This window comes from Pelmatolapia mariae, linkage group LG7 (assembly GCF_036321145.2).
Source record: "Pelmatolapia mariae isolate MD_Pm_ZW linkage group LG7, Pm_UMD_F_2, whole genome shotgun sequence".
Classification (NCBI taxonomy): Eukaryota; Metazoa; Chordata; class Actinopteri; order Cichliformes; family Cichlidae; genus Pelmatolapia; species Pelmatolapia mariae.
The window spans coordinates 43,521,303-43,539,134 of record NC_086233.1 but is presented as its reverse complement, the minus strand read 5'-3'; the positions used below and the strand labels follow the sequence as shown (position 1 = coordinate 43,539,134).

Below are 17,832 nucleotides of genomic sequence, written 5' to 3'. Positions count from 1 at the left end.
TTCTGGCCTTTTCTTAGTCTCAGAATAAGTAAAACTTGATGCATTGTATGTTTTGCATTTAAAGGTTTGACCTTGTGCACCTGTGTACCCGCTGATCAGTGAAATCTCAAGGGGGGGAAATCTGCCCCTTTCTGCAATGTTAATGTTCCAGCTAGTCACTTACTTTAGTTAAAAAATAAAATAAAGATTTCTAGGTTTTTATGTGAATCTACACCCACTGGCCACTTCATTAGGCCAATGAGTTAACTGTTCATCAGCTCATTACAGCATCAGTGACATAGTTATCAGACAAGATCAGTTATATAATAACTAAAGTAATTTTTAAAAAATTATGGTCATTATTAGAGTCAGAAAGGAGGATTATGGGTATGCTCACTGGCTAATCAGATGTCAGCTGTGTGCCTTGGTTTCACAGTTAACACTACCTGTTGCTAATCATCAAGATGGAGACTGCAAAGACACTCAGCTCAGCTCAAGGCTTCAAAATTGAAGTAATGACAGACATGGTGGCTATGAGGATCTTTTGTTTATTGTCCACAGTAAACGTGACTTTCTCTTATTTTTGTATATATTTTTTTGTTTTGTATATATCCCTCTTGACTGTACGTTTTTCTCCTGTTTGCTATTTATTCCTGTTGTCTACTATTTATATTCTATTACGGCACAGTTGGTGTGGAGCACCCACAATTTCATTGTACATATACATTCTATTCTATTCTGTCCTCTGTTCTGAAATAGCGTTATACAACAGTATTATCCATGACATTTTTTAAAGCATGATAATAAACTTCATGGCTCACTCTTGATGTGATCCCAATTTCCCATTGTGTCCATTTGATTTATACTCACAGCTACAATCCGCTTCATTGCCTCCAGCTTCAGGGAGTCTTTGTTGCTGTCCAGCATCTCTTTCAAGTCGTCATGTCTGTGGGAAGAAAACATTATAAAAATATATTTCACAGCATGGAAACCACAAAACACCCAGAATGCAACAAGCAGTACCGATATGTTTTACTTTTAAAGCTCAAAATTGATCAAAGACTACAGCTGTGACCCCCAAATTATTCTCTTTGAAGTAGGAAAGCCTCACAAAATAAAGAAACGTTTGAACATAAAATACCTGGATAATTGTAAAGTGACATAATCGCTAAAACAAAATGACTTCTCAAACACAGACTGTTGATAAATGGGTAGAAACGAGTGTTAGAAATATTTTGGATGTGGCGAAGTAGAACAATACATAAAATAGAATACATTAGGTCTATCAGTATCATAGACAGTTGTTTATTATTTAAATAAACAGTCTAGTGATTTTATTAGCCAAATGATGGGCCAGTCAGCTGATGTGTGAATTAATCAGCAGCTTGTTTGATAAATGATATTATTTCTTCAGCATTTTCTAATTGCAGAGCGTCATATGCAAGGGTTTATCGCTTTTCTTTGGTTTCATACAGGTACTTTGCTTTTTTATAAGCATCCTGATTTTTGATGTTGCAGTTTAATGAACATATGATTACCACGTTAAATCAACAAAACGATGACCAAATCAAGTAAAATATTTTGTTATCACTTGCAGAGTTGAAAAGTATTACTAATTCAAAAAAATTATAATTTATCATATTTGTACTTGACCAAAAAATATAAACATAAGATTGTAAAGCAATTGTCATCTTCTCCAGTTGACTCTATATAAACTTTAATGATGGTTCTTGCTATTAAACCACAAGATTTTAAACCATAGCAGAGAATGTCTACTTGCTTTTTCCTATTAACTTGTTCTTTGGGTATAAAAGCTTTTGCTGTTTTATTTTATTCAAGCAAAGTTGTACTTTGGCTAATCTTCATTTTCCACTTCAGGTTTTTAGATTACTAAGCAGAAACCAAATAAAGATTTGAGGTGTTCGGATTTAGCTTGTAGGACTCAAGCTAAAGCTAGTTTTAGATTTAGCTTTTACTACTTTTATTACTTTTGATATCAGTTTTTTACGGAAGAGGATTAGGGCCACTGGAAAAAAAAAGTGGGCAAGTCTTTTTTTTTTCGTTTCCAGAATTTTGAGATTAAAGTCAGAATTCTGACTTTTTTCTAAGAATTTTCACTTTTTTCTCAGAATTCTGGAAAAGAAGAAAAAATAAACGTGCCCACTTTTTTTCCCATTCGCCCTAATCCTCTTCCTTAGTTTCTGTCATCTGATACTGTAATATTAACAATTTTTAATGTGTATTATATATTTTATTAACATTTGCTGCATCTAGACATAATACTATTTTTGGCTTTGCAATAAGCTCTGCTAGCATACTTGCCTCTATCACCTGTCGCATCTATTGTACAGTTTGTCCATCGTTGAGTGCCAACGAAATACTGATACAGCAAACTGAAAACGCATTCTCTAGTTTTAATCCAGGAGCCACATGTGGATGACACAAAATTCCATCTAACTTGGACTTGGCAAAGTATATCATGTAAAAGCACCTCTACTGTATTATCACCAGTATATATATTTTTTATTGTTTTATTGTATATTATTTTCTAACAGCTGTGCTTTGTATCTGCATACAGACTACTGTATAACAGTGCTTTGTTCTCCAGCTTTGCTCATCCATCATTGCTGTCAGAAACAACAGAGCGGTCAGCTCACACAGCAGTCTGAGTAGATCTAAGCCGACATCTCCACCCAGCTGCAAAACAAACACAAATAAACGGCAGTGACAGTTTCCACCAAACCTGCCTGTAGGAGAACCTGCAAACACTGGTTTCAGTAAGACAACACAACAATACAGACAGGAACAACTGCTGCAGCTGTCAAGATAAACACACCAGGCTAATTGAATTCTGAAATACTGATGGATGGCATTTTCAAGCAACCTTAGCATTCATTCTGCTGCTTCCCCATAATTAAGATACAAAAAGACTTCACATATTTTCATTCCACAAAGACAGAAATGCATGACAACTTTGAGGAGTTGTCTATATAATACCCTCAATCATAACCACTTTAAATCAACTTTTAAGTCTTATTTTCTTTTAATAGTAACAGTGTACATATATATAAATTTGGCAGTGTTATGTGGGTATCATTCAATTTCTGCCTTTCAGCCAGCTGTTTAATTACCCACAATAACAATATGATTCAATAAAAGCAGCTTCTGAAATGTTTTCACGTCTAATTATGGAATCAGTTACACTCATACAGTAAGTTTCTTTAAATCTGACCCTACTTAGCACAAAAGGAAGACTGTAAACTACTCTAAAACCACCAAACAGGACAACTCTCCCAGCAGACAGACCTTTCATTAGGAATCAGGGTCTTGTCATTTGGTGGTATGGGAAATGAAGGGTGGAGTTCAGTTGGTGGTGGGTGGAGTGATTGCTGCACATTTCCCCCAGCGAGTTTCCAAGGCAACAAAGAATGCAATAAAATGAAGTTAAGTGATTTCCCGGTTTCCCGGAGAGCCTTTGTTGCATCTGACAGTATTACCACGTGGGATCATCATCGACTCTAACAACCGAGTCCAGAGTCTCTGAAAATTATTGAGTGACTGCACACTTGTTTTAGAACAGGTGAGAGATGGGAGGCTCAGATGTGGCAAAACTGGGGTTTCCCCTCACACACACAACCTCACTGCTGGCATTGAGAGTATTTCTTAAAGCTTCTCTTTTAACTGAAGTATATCTGAAAAATAGAGGGATCTATATTGTATTGTAGTGCAGGCCTTCGAATTTGGCTAATACCCCCTAAACTGTGAGATGCAAATGTAAAATATTGTTCTTTATTTATATCACTACAACATGCAGGTTGCAATATACAGCTTCTGCTACCAAAGTTTAAATATGTTATTAGTTGTATGAGCTTTTAAAAGACATCATTACACTTCTTCATGTCAGATCCATTCATCCTTCTCCAGATCAGACTGGAGGTGGCTGGAGCCTATCCCAGCTGCAATAGGTGGTACACTCTGTAGAGGCTCACCTACATGTGAGACCCTTCAATTTAATAAATTAAATCAACAGATATACTGATGTGCAGTTATATGTATTCTCCATATCTTATGGCCACAACTGGGAAACACAACCCCTCGGCTGTACTTTTCCAGCTTTCGGTTAAAGTGCCAACAAAATTTTCGCTAGAGCTCCTTGTTGCCAGGAACAGTAAACCGCACAATCATAGACTCAGCCCATCCTTGTTGGTGCCTCATTGGCAGATTTGTATAAGAATGTATATGACTGTGTGGTCTGCATTTGAGTTACAAGTCAAAACACATTGGTCAAGCAGTACTGCAAATACTGCTAGAGCTGTAACTTCTTCAGATCTTGTCCTCTTCTCCGTAAGTGAAGTTGTGTCCAAAATGCTTTGAATTAAAAAAAATCAAAACATTTTCCTTCAGATTAAAATGAAAGCTATTGAGATATTGGATCCCCTTGGTTTATATACTCTCTCAGTCATTAGACATTGGGGACCTGTCAAGTGTGCCTCACGCCCTAAGACAGCTGGGATAGACTCCAGCTCCACATGATCCTGAGCTAGAGAAGCAGTTAATAAAATGGATGGACTGGGAGATGGAGTTTTATAATTCATAACTTTAAAATTTAGCCTTATGAGGGTTAACCTTCAAGTGATTGAGCCATAAATTTATATGTGCACATGTGATATTTTTAGCCATAAAAAGTATATCCTACCAGAAATGTGTCAGTCTACTTCTCCTACAACCTTTTCTTTCTAGTTTCTTTTTACAAGTAAGAAATTGGTCCTTTGGTGTAACAAGGATAAATGTACAATGTGTTTTCATTGTACATTTTATCGTAGTTTTAAATGTTTTGTCATTAACCATGGCTTACACACCTAGATTAGAAATATTTGCTGCTGCAAAAGCCTTGAGGCAGATGCTTAATGTCCAAAGTGACAATGTAAACAGCTCAGCTGACAAAAATAAGTCAAGGGTAACAAATGTAAACATTATAGAATATCTGTTACAGGTAAATGAATCAGAACAGGCATGATGAGAGCCAGGAGAGCCTGAAAGATTCAAAAATCAAAGAACGTATGAGGAAATGATCTTAAAACAATGTTGCGATTAATTCATCATCTTCCTGTGCAGTGTGAATGTATCTCCCAACACTGTGCATGTTATTTAAATCAGGCTCCAACCAGTGCTACAAATGACTTCCAAAAAAAATAATCAAACTGCAGGCAGAACTTTTACTTACTCTGCTATGAGAGTGGGAGGCTGCTGGGGTGCACGATATAATTCATCTGTTTTGGTCATGTGACAGCAGTGAATGGAGGCTTGCAGTCTGTGAGGAGGTGGCTGCTGCAGAACACAGTCGGTTTATCACGACTCTGCCCCGAGTTTAAAGTGTGTGTGTGCGCAGGCGTTTGTGTGTCTGTGTGCTAAGAAAAGCCTCTGCTTTTTGCTCCGCCAAGCATCAAAGTGTTAATAATTGCACTGCATTGCAAATAATATAGTTCACTCTGTCACACACTTCAAAAACCTGCACTCATCAAAGACTGTCAAATTAAGCCACCACAGCAAGGATTATTTTTGGATGCAAGTGCAGAACTCTTGCTGGGGTTTTTTTTTTAAATATTTTGGTCAAAACAAACAAGAAAATAAATGAATGGATATTGCAAATATAATTTGCCAAAAATACTGGTATACAGATGAGTGAGCCTAATGTTGATTTACAGCAGAAAAGGAAGGAAGTGGCTCATTTCATCCTTTAAAATAATGAAAATGAATCACAGCCTTTGGCTAAAACAAGTGATCATTTCTATCAACACAGCCTGAAACCTCAACTTCTACTTACTTTGATGTGGGAAAAACCTGTTTGTCTTTAAAAGTGAAAAACAGAGAAAAATATTACAAGGCAAGTCTCAAAATGGTAAATGCACTGGTTCTTTTATAGTTTATTTCTGCTATAACTGAGGACTCAAACTGGCGTATAAAACAAAATGCCAACTGTTTTATTCATGTCTCATTCACCCATTCACAAACACATTGATACAAGCAATATTTTCTATGCCTAAGTGCTTTCTATCTAACATTTATACTCCAATGAATGCAGTGGGAGCAACTCAGGGTTCAGTATCTTGCTCAAGGATACTTAAGTATACTGAAGCAGGCAGGGATCGAACCACTAACCTTCCGGTTAGTCAATGACCTGCTCTAGCTCCTCAAAAGACATCCAACAGTTATAAAAGCGTCTAATGCCAGAATATGTACCTTATATACAGTTATCAAGTGCTATCAGAGCACACATCAGGCCACATATGTGGTTTACCATGCCAACAGTCAGGTCATAGTGCAAACAGGTTTGTCACAATAACTGTGTACTGTCGATAACGGTGTTTTTAAGCAAATAAATCACAAAAATGTCTCAACAATGTAAATTTAAAAATATAGTAAGTCAAAGAGTGATTGTTTTTTGTATGCTTTTGTACAGTCATGGTCACAGACTCTTGCCAACTTTGGTAAAAAAAAAAAAAAAATCGAACGCTGACTCTGAATGACAGCATTATTGCAATTTCTTTTGGAAGTGAAAAATTTGATTTCATGACAGTGCAAATTTGTCTAAATGTCTAGAGTCTAAATGAAGACTTCACAGGGTATCAAAGTCATTATCCTTTATCTGGTGGGAGGTACGACTGTGATTTCAAATCAGTTATCAGTTTGTCTAAATGTCACATATGGATATGAAGCAAATGTTAACCTCATGGTTGTGCTGAAACCAGAGGATCACCAAAGTCATTCAGATTCATCCTCTGGGAACCATCCAAGCAGTGGTTGCAGAGATATTTCACTGGAAAAGTAAACCTTAACCTGCTGATGGCACGAAAGGAAAGTCAGCAAATTATTTAAGTCATTAGGATTAATCCTAGTCGAACCCAAGTCCTACTGGACTGTGAAGGTAAATATGTTCATATGGGAGATGAAGTTCTGTATTTTCATAACAGAAATTAACCATATATGAGACAAATTTCCACTGCTTAAATTACACATTCTTTTTACCTCTAATTAAAGCCTGTGGCTGAAAGCAAAGAGATGGTACTTCTACTGATTGTTATCAGCAACAATTCTAGAAAATAGGAAACCAGTAAATTATGACTTAAAGACAAAGTCAATTTTAAAATTTAGCAGATCAATTTGCCCCGATCAGCCTAACTAATTAATAAAGTGACAGGGATTAATGTGGCCTGTTTGATGACAAACAAGCCTTTAGAAGATCTAATTAAAACTGAACCTGCACCATTCATTACATTTGCTGTAGCTGTGGCCAAACATTGAATGTGTCAAACAGGAATTATCAGTTATTTGCACACACACACACACACACACACACACACACACACACACACACACACACACACACACACACACACACACACACACACACACAGTCACAAGTCACATATGCACTATTAGCAATTAACTGGCTGAAGGTGTGGCGGCATATATGGTCAAACTCATAGAGGGAGGGAGGTCTTTCTATCTAACATTCAAAGCCCAGCTGAAAAGTTATAACTGGAAGGCAAAAGTGTTCATAGTGCTATATAACAAATGTTTGGCCTAACTGTATGTATGTATGTATGTATGTATGTATTATCATAAAATTAAAAGACTATATTGAGAAACTGCAGGACAAATAAACCTCTAACTGGTTTTAGACGTCCCAGCTTGAGCTCAAAGGACCTGCAGTAATTCAATACCAGCACTAGGTTTCTCATTTCTCTGGAAACCCTGTCCTGCTGAACAACAGATGAATTTACAAACCAGCGCTGAATTATTTAGCCCAGTGTGGTACAACAGAGCTGACGGGCGGTCAGGTTACCTGTCACCATCGCCAAGAGATCAGCGGGACTCCTCCTTCTGGAAAGTCTCCATGGGATTTGGCCAATGTTTCATGTGTTTAATGACACACTTTTAGGTGTAATGTCAGTTTGATCATCAAGAACAGGGTGCAATAACACCAAAAGCAAAAGATATGAAAATGTATTTGCATGAATCAGCGGCGAGTGAAAGATTGAGGAGTTGCAGCTTGAATTTATAAGCAGCTGTTTTACATAAGCCGACTCTCTTAGCAGAGCTGCGTCTTGTTTTTCCACAGTTACAGATGCAGAATTTGCCTCTTAAAGCCAACCAGAAGTGAATTTCTGTGCCTCTCCAGTCTTGTAAAATTAAAAGAAACTGCTCTAGCAGGTAGCTATGACCCAATAAAAATCTGAAAGTATAATTACATCTCCCTTGAAGAAAAAACAGCTTCTGAAGAGCGCTACACTGACTTTACATTTTAGTGGTTTGCAGTCTAATTACTTATAGTAGCTCCATGGCCTTTAATTCATACACTCAGTCTAATTCCAATAAACAACTGCACTCCTTTTTCTAATTTCTTTAATAAATCCACCTGCATTTATACCAACCTGGTCCCCGGGGCACCATGACATGTGATAGCAGTCCCCATCTTTTTAAAACCAAGTCCACTCTGCACTGCACCACTGCACATGTTGCATATGTCCATGAAATGCTCCCTTATGATTCTTATAGACTTGAACCTAGATAGTGCGCTTTTATTTCATTAGTGCATCAGTAGGAAATTAACGAGTAACTAGCTTAATAATTAATTCCTTTAGACATTTTCTGTTTCCGCCTTTTCCAGGTCAAGCATTTTCTACTCGTCTCTTTTTTTTAAATGTTTTTGTAAGCTGAATATCTTCTGATTTGAGGCCATCAGACAAGGCCATTAGTGGAGAAAACAACCAGCAGATTGATGATAATGATGCCAATTTTCAGAAGCAGGCCTACAGTCTATTTATTCACTCTACGTACTAGTTATCTCAGAATGTGCAGTAAACTTTTTCTGCACAATACTGTGCAAAAGTATTGCCATCTCATTTGTTTATGTTTTGTGTCAAAGGAGCCAGACTTTCTTGTAATATTTTAAAGTGTTCTTAAGCAGCAGTTCTCCAGACTTTCTTCAGTTTTCCTTTGGACATTAGCTGCTTTTCCACACATTTTTTGTCCTTGTAACTGACAATGTTCAAGGGAATGATTTTGTTTGTTAAGCCACTTAACGCTAAATCATTTGAGCGTTAAAAAGGCACCAGGGATGAACCAGTGTTGTGTCTACATATTACAGACAAATTGGTAAATTTGAAGTTGTATCCTTAGGCACTTCACATTACTTGATCTATGAAAAATGCCAAAGAAAACATAGTTTGACAGTCATTAAATAGCATTACTGCACTCACAAGGTGATTTCCAAAGAACTACTATCTTAAAACTTGGTATATTTTGGTACGGTGTGCTTTCCATCTTTCCAAAAATTTAGGAAACAACTATTTACAGCAGCTGAATAATATCTGAAAGTGATGTTCTTAAGAAATAGGACAAAAATCCAACAAAGAGCTAATACATGACCTGAGAGATACATCTGGTCCTTTAACTGGTCCATCTATCGTTTGCCAAAGCATCATCAGAGACTGTATTTCCATGTATATCTGTACGTTTCTATAAATTGCTGCACCTATTGCCATTTTTCAGTGGCTCAAGACTTTTCCACAGTACTGCGTGTTTATTTATTTCTATTTAAAAAGTGGTAACATTTAGCCACACAGACTAATCTTCATCTGCAGTCCCTGGCAGGTTGTTGTATTTCAAGGAGAATAAAAGAAAACCAAAATATGTAAATGTGTCGATATATAGACAAGAGCCAGAAGCTTATGAATGCAAAAACAGTGACATAAATATATGATATATTACACAAACTTTAAAGATCAGATCTTTAAAGAACATAAAGCTTGGATTACTGCTCAACCAGCTAAGTGGCAAGTATGGAGAAGTATTTGAGTGAGTCAACATAATCAGGTGACATTGAGATCAGTTCGGCTAAATCAATTAATTTTCCATGGGTGTTCCTGGAAAAGATTTCCTCCATGTTTAACCAGTAGACTAATGCCTTGCTGTAAAGCCCATGCCATTTGTTCTACAGGACGTCTAAGCAACAGGAGGCAAACAAAGTATTTCACATGAGAAAAAAAGACTGGATCGGGCTGCTAACACTCACTTTTACACTGTTAAGCACCCTGTTAGCCCATTTTTGACATTTTAATCTTGTTCTCAAGTTGCATTCACTGAAATCTGCCCTGGAAGAGAAGCAGCTAAATACTCTCATATTTAACTCTAGCACTGATGTGTTCTCATCCTACCGCAGCGGTTGAGTTTGGAAACCACCACCTCCACCACCTTCCTCCAGTGGGGCTCGTTCCTCCTGGTCACCTCCGCCTCCTCCTCCTCCACCTGTACCTCCAGATCGGAGGTGGCGCAGCTCATCAGGCTGGAGGGCGCTGTACCAAGCCTGCTGCCCGCTATCGGGAGTCAGTACGGGGCTCTTGTCCTCCTCCTGGCCTTGGACCTGACTTTGCACGGTCTTCACCATGTTCACCGCGTTCACCGGCAACTGCAGCAGCTTTTGCATGGCGGTCATGTTTTAAACTTCGCCTTGACCTGTGGAACCACAGGTTGGATCACGTGGAGGGAAAAAACAAAGAAAAAAAAAAGCTGCGAGAAGATTGAAGCTTTCTGGTTAATCGGAGGAAATTCTCCTGGAGCTCCTCACACAGTTTTCATGCCACAAAGAGCAGCGTCAGCTACTCTGTTAGAAATCCTCCTTCCCTCTAAGGCTAAGTATGTGGACATTTCCTGCAAGACTGGCACAGCAAGCCTCCTCATAAATGCTCCATCCTGAGGAGAGGTTGCTGCCTATTCCCCATTAAAAATCCAGCGGTAGCTCCAGAGCTCTGTTGTATTTTTTTTCTCGCTGTCTTCTGTTACCGCTGAGTGAAGCAGCAGACATCAGCTGCTCAGTAAATGGATGCTCGGCAGCGAGGGGCGTGGAGTTTTATCTGCCGTGACGCCTCTCCTTTCGCGACTCCTCCCTGCTGCTCATGTGGTTCCTGTTGCCGCACCAGTCACTCTCTTCCTCTGTACGCGTGTGTGTGTGTGTGTGTGTGTGTGTGTGTGTGTGTGTGTACAATATATTTATATCCCAGCTCACCAACAATGACACAGCCTCTCCCCACCTTTTGCCACGTTATCACTCGCTTCTCCTCGTGCATGTCATCACTGCTCCGAATCTTCACATTAACAGCTAGAAACTGCACGTCTCCCCTCCACGCTATCACGCCGTCTATCACAGCTTCTTTTATCTGCCCTCACCTGGACTCAACGCCAGCGAGCCTTTGCAGAAATATTTCCTCCCTCCGCTCGCGCATTACGTTTAAAAACCTTCCGTCCTATTCATTTTTTATAGCCATCGTTGTGCCTCTTTTTTTCTCTCATCTTACATGACTCAGCTTTCTTGGCAGTGTCGTGATGAGGACATCTCTCTCGCTCTCTCTCTCTCACTCTCCCAGTTATATTTCTATGTGGCTCTAACCAAAAAAAAAAGAAACTGCCTTGAAGCACAACTGACATAACGCGCTTCCTGTGATCTGCAGTAGCTCAGTGACAATTTGTTGACATTTGCTTAAGACTAATAAGATTTTTATCCATGATGTCATCAAGAGCAAACCCTGGGCTTGCTGCGCCGGCAGCATCTTTACAGTAAACAAAAAAACAAAAACAAACGGAGAAGATTTACAGATATCTGCAATTTGCTGTAGTTTTTTCAGAAAATACATTTGACAGTTTAACACATTTCAAACTCTGATCTCCTGATTCTCGGTTTAAAGCACTCAAAAAAGCCAAAAGCTGAACATCACATTTTCTTCTTTCAAACATCCAAATACAGTTGATTTGTGACAGCAACAACACAGCACTGCTGCTGGCTTTTCTTAACTTAGATTGTCTTTTTTTCTCTGTCTGGTCTTTAGGTGCAGTGCAGTGCTATCGCACCCTCTAAATGAAGGAGGATGAGAGCAAAATTATATATGAAGACATAAATTAATAAACTCTCATATAGTCTAAAGTTGGATGATTCATATTCATGCTCTGTGTGGCCACAATGGAGATAAGGCTGGTACCTACATTGTGTTTGAGTTCGATGAAAAGATTATTAACAATGTCATTACTATGCTAAATATAAGATTACAGCCAGTAGTCAAGCCTTAAAATCCAAGGAAGCACTGGTCACTACTGGCTATCACTGATATAGCACTTGTGTTGCCTGACAGTCAGTCAATTTAGGAGCTGTTTTTTAACAAATCAAACTGTGGAAAAAGACGCATGCATCCATTTTCATAGCTGCTTATCCAAATTAATTTCAAGGGGAAGAGTGAAGCCATCCCAGTCACTGATTACCTTAACATGCATTTCTTTGTTCTGCGGGAGGAAACGGATGAACCATGAGGAAAACTACGTAAGGAAGAACTGGAAGAACATGCAAACTCCACACAGCAATGCTCCAGTCGACCAGAAGATTCAGGGTTGAGCCAAGTCAAATCCCAAAAGCCCATTCAGAGCCAGTAGTACAGTATAGTACAGACTAGTAAATGCAAACAATAATATTTAACACTGTTCAGTTTGAACAAAAACTTTAAAGACAATACTGAGCATTGCAGTATTAACACAACCTGGTTGTGTTTTACAACGTCACATTTTAGGAAACTCACGTTGTTTTGCTTTGTGAAGATATCATGTTCATATCTTAGTTTAACTATTTCACTCTTTTTGTCATAAAGATGGCATTTTATGACCTCCACTCAGTATACATCAATGAAAACATGGCTTGACAACCATTAGAATAGGTGGTTTTCAAAGGCGAGCTGGTAAGGTGTATGGGCACAGATCAATCTCAGTAACTTCAGAGGCACACCCATTTACTTTGTTATAGAAGCAGGCCTGAAATATTACAGAACCCATTCAATTTAGTAAGAGAAACAAGGATCACTCCTATTAGCCATCCAAACAAGAAAGAATTAACACAAAGCTCAGGAGTGCAAGGACATAAACTCGCTGAGAACAACTAATGCTACAACTAGAAATGTAACATGGTGATAAAAGATAATATATCCTCTATGATAAGCTAAAGTGTACTTCTCAAAATGCCAAACAAGTTCTTAAAAACAAACAGTCTTTAAAATAAACTGGGGGGGCAAGTAAACCAGAGACAACCCTGGTGACCAGCAGAATATCAGTAGCAGAATTAGAGTTTGAATCTCGCGTTGCACAATGCTGTAGTAACAATGATGTAGTAACTGGAAATGATGAGTAAAAATCCCACTGGAGACTACAGATTAATGCCAGGATGATGGAGGAAACAGCAGGCAGCGTTGCAGAGAAGCAGCAGCACTGACATGACAAGAAGAAAGTGAAGCTGAAGTTATCGCCATGTGAGATGCAGTCCAGGTTAAGTTCCCTATGTGACCTATATCACAGGATTGATTTTTGCTGTCTGACAGAGATGTAAAAACCAAAAAGGTGATCCCGCGGATGTATGAGGAAGGGCAACGGTCCCATAAATATGAAATTATAAGACTTGACTTTCTGTGGCTTTATTAGACAGATACAGTGAAGACTGACAGGGAAAGAGAGAGGGGGAGACACGCAGCAAAGGGCCACAGGTCAGACTCGAACCCGGGCCGGCGGCTCTTAGCCATGTAGTATGTGGGCACCTGCGCATCCAACTGAGCTAAACTGGCGCCCAACACTTTTGATTTTATTGTTTAAGAACACTGCCCTACAATAATAATAATAAAAAAGAAACCAAGGCCTTTTTCGTTAAGTCTTGCAAACCTGCATCAGTCTCTGGTCCTTTCAAAGTCATAATTTATTTGTCTTAAGTGCTGAAGGACAGTGTACACTTTTAAACGGAAGAAAGCCGATCTTTTCTCTGGATGATAATATACAAACAGATTGGCACGATCTGAGGACCGAAGCAACGTTTCACATCCAACATGTCTCCAAGGCAACAACAGTGAAGGTCGTGTCAGTGTGCTTCCACCATTATGTTTGCAGACAAACCGGTTAACTCACCTTCACTGAGCAAATTTTGACTTCTGCACACACACACACACACATCTCTATATCAACAATGTCCAGCCCACACTGGAAAAAACAGTAATGAGGGTGGAATTTAATCACAAGTAGTTTTGCACTAATGACTAATGTTTGCCAGACAGACTCGAGACAAAACCTCCTCCTCCTCCACATCCAAAAGTCATAGCTCAGAGCCTGAAATTCTGCCATCTATAGACACGCGGCTCCCTCTGCTGGTGAATTATGGTGACGCTGAAGGCATTAGAAACTGAGCGGGGGATGTTCTTGCTTCACCCACACAGTCTTCTTATGCTTACTGCCCTTTCCATTGGAGCAACAAGTCGCCAGTCAGGGTTAACACAGATACAATATCCTCATTTCTTGTATCGTATCTTGTATCCTCAGTTCCTCTCCTTGTGTCTCTGTCCCTTTTCACCAAAGATGTGAGTAGAGGAGAAGCAGAAGAGACACGAGGAGAGAGAAACCAAGGTAACAGGGATTTAATAAATGAGACATCCTTTGCTTTGGAGCCTCATTTTAAAAGCATTGCTGAGTTTGATGCGTGGCACAACCGCATCATGAATTGTTTTATTTAAAACCCCACTACTGTTGTCGTTCACGCTATCAGATTTAATAGTGCACGTGGGAGTTTTTTATATTTAGGACCCACATGGCACAATGTGAAAGATTTACCTTTTCTAATCAAACACAGAAGCAGTTTGATCAGCTTAAATAATGGAAACAACATTCAAAACAAGTTATTCAATGAGTCTTCCTCTTGCAGTGGTTTGTACATTGCAGCTAGGTGTCACGACTCATGTACATGCTGCAGGTACACTTGCCCACCCTTGAATTTAGCTCCTGCAGCAAGCTTCCTCTTTCTTCTCGCCTCCAGATGCATTTTACAGATTGATAGACCCTTTAGCATGGCATACTGAGATTGATATCTAGTTCACAGGCAAAAGGACAGAGGAGGTATACGTTAGTGAAATTAGCAATGCCCATTCATTCACACTGACATTCATACTCCCATCCAATTTAGGATCCAAGTGACCTAGTCTAAGCTAACATGTATGTCTTGGATCTGTGGGAGGAAGCCAGAGGGAACCCACAGAGGCACATGGATAAAATACAAACTCCACACAGGAAGGCCCCAGCTGGCCAGTGAATTTGAGTCCAGGATGTCTTTGCTGTGACACAACAGTGCTAACCACTGCACTAATGTGTCACCTTTGTGCTCATCATGTCCAAAATGAAAAATACTCTCAGCAGCCAGTGGTACACCTCAGCCTCCTAGTAGATACACATAGGTATTAATTTCAAAATCCTAGGTGACTTTTTTCTTGAGTTATTGCATTCACAAGATTCTCATTTTTCACACATGACAATTTGACTTTGCATGCTATTGAAAAAAATTATTTTGCAAATAATAACTTTCTGAAATTTGTCTGTAATTAAGCAGTAGTTTCAATAAAAACAAACAAAACAAAGAAAGAAAAAAACTATTGTTAAATGACTAAATGCTTTAAGCTATGAGCCTCTATAAGATGTTGTTAGCTGGTATTAGTGAAACTTGAGGAGGTAATTTAGCCATTTATATAGCGCTTATCTACTCTCCTGGAGTACTCAGAGCACTCTATACAACATGCCACATTCACCCAATCACCTCCATTCATACAAGCACTTTCTTCTATAACCCTCTTTACTTTAGTGCTGTTTAGCTAACATTCACACACATTCACGCTCCGATGGATGCATTGGAGAGCAACTGGGGATTAGGATATTTGGCATCACCACCAACCTTCCAATCAGTAACTGACCTGCTCTACCACCTGAGCTACAGCCACCCCCGCAATCAGCTGTGTTGAATCAAAGACACATCTAAAACCTGCAGGACACCGGCCTATGAGACCTGGAGTTCCCCCACCCCTGCTCTAATCTGCTGACAATAAGTAACTGTGATGAATACGTTCTTTTTTTTTCAATTAAAAATGTGGAAAAAATTACTTGCTGTAACTTTAAACACTAACCTTAAATTAAATAAACATGTAGAAGGAGCTGGAGCATGCTGACCAGGAAACAGGTGTATACCATTAAATTAAAAATGGCTTAATTAACAAGTTCATTGTCTAATGTGCAATCACAGACTGCCTCTGTACAGCTGTGTGTACCTCTTTCCCTGTTTGTGTGCCCCAGTAAAGGTCAAAGTTTTCCAGATTACCAGTTATTATGCCCTATGTTATTTAAAAACATTTTTAAACACATTTTTCACAGTTGTTCAGGATGCAATATTCCTGAAAAAATGCGAATCAATGTAGTTGCAGTCAGGACTGATGACTGATGATTATTTAGCTGGTTTTGCTTTGTCTGTGATGACCTCATGATGTTTTATTTTCATGTATTAGTACTCTCTCTTGTAATGTGGAACTTCCTTCCGGTCCGGGCCTGTGTGCCGCCACCAGGCTGAGCTGCTGCCGCTGTCCAGCAGGGGTGGTGCTGAAACCTTGGAGCTCAGGCCTCGTATCCCCCCTGTGACAGGCCTTTCGCATCCCACTTCACAAACATGACGTATAAACACCGTAACCTTAAAAGCCTCACACACGTGAGCAAAGAAATGTAATAACAGGAGCGAACAACAAAGAGCAGCGAGCCCACACCGCAGCCTTATAGCGGCCAAATCACAGCCCGAGACTCAGAACTAGAAAACGAAGGCGCTGCTTTCAATCACGGGCCTGTAGCAACAAACTAAGTTCAACATGCTGTCCGTTATCTACTGACGTTACAGCATACTTTATGTACGTGTTAGCGGACATAAGGCTGCCCCTCCCCCACCATAAGCTGGCCCATAACACCCCTCCCCACAATATGACAAACAGAAACAGCAGCAGGCAGCACCGAGGCAGGTAGCTCGTACCTTTTGTAGTCGGAGGAGAAAATCCCTCCGCTCGCCGGATCGTGACCGTACTCTGGCTCCCCCACGCTGGACGAGCCGCCCTTCTCATCGTTAAAAGCGGAGCTGGCGGACATAGCCGTGTCTTTCAGTGTGTTTGTGTTTTTGTTCTTGTCGCTCTCAAAGAGCAGCAGCGACGGCAATTCAGTGCAGAAGGCAGCGGGATACACGGCTCTTAAAGGCGCATGCACACCGCCGTTATCTCCGGGATGCTCGGCTGGGGGGGGGGGGTGTTATGAGGTCACGTGACTTTTCCGGATTCCTCCCCCCCTCCCCCTTCCTCCCCCTATACATACATATTTTTTTCATACAATTTTATATAATATATATATTTGTTCAACAGGCAGTTGAAAACTTGTATTATCTCAACTATTAACTCTAGAAACCTGTTATTATCAAAACACACGCACACACACAACTTCTTATGTGGCAGAGTATAGTAGATAGTCTTTCACGGCCCCGTTCTCCCCTACTCTGCTAAAACTAGTGGTCTCTCTCACAGTCAGGCTGTACTTCCAAAATAAACTGAAATAAATGAAACGGATATAGCTGGAAAATAAATAAAAAATGATGTGAAACTAATTCAGGAAGAAAACATTGCCATTAACTTTAAAGTTGTTGAAAAGTTCAGTGTCATGATACACAAGTGAATCTGGTTAGTCGCTCACAATCACGGTGGATTTATGACTTCAAAGTTTGACCTGATGGTAGCCTGGCTGTCCCTAACCTGCTGTATGGGGCTATTATTGCAGCAAACGCATTTGTGCCTGTGAATCTCAGTCCACATGTGTGTATTTTGATCTGTGTGAGGATTTATGTGTGGGATTGTTAGAAAATCAACCCAGCAGAGGTATAAATTTTTTTCAAATTGTTGGAAAAACCAGGAATGATGATCTTCAATATCTTGCAGTAAG

The 17,832-nt window shown here is 39.6% G+C and overlaps 1 protein-coding gene across 11 annotated transcripts in view; it reads right to left on the bottom strand.

The window, feature by feature from the left end:
* The window catches only part of LOC134631162 (AP-3 complex subunit beta-2), a 58,616-nt gene extending 41,486 nt beyond the window's left edge, over window positions 1-17,130 (bottom strand). For 6 of the 11 annotated variants that reach the window (XM_063479211.1, XM_063479212.1, XM_063479213.1 and 3 more), the window contains exons 1-2: window positions 16,883-17,130; window positions 850-925 (exon numbers count right to left, since the gene is read on the bottom strand). In XM_063479211.1, the coding sequence (XP_063335281.1) occupies window positions 850-925; window positions 16,883-16,995 (189 nt within the window). In that variant the 5' untranslated portion in view covers window positions 16,996-17,130. Of the gene's footprint in view, window positions 1-849; window positions 926-10,199; window positions 10,882-16,882 lie in introns of those variants that run through there. The other 5 variants (XM_063479206.1, XM_063479209.1, XM_063479207.1 and 2 more) reach the window with 2 other exon arrangements.
* Window positions 17,131-17,832: the final 702 nt, after the last annotated feature.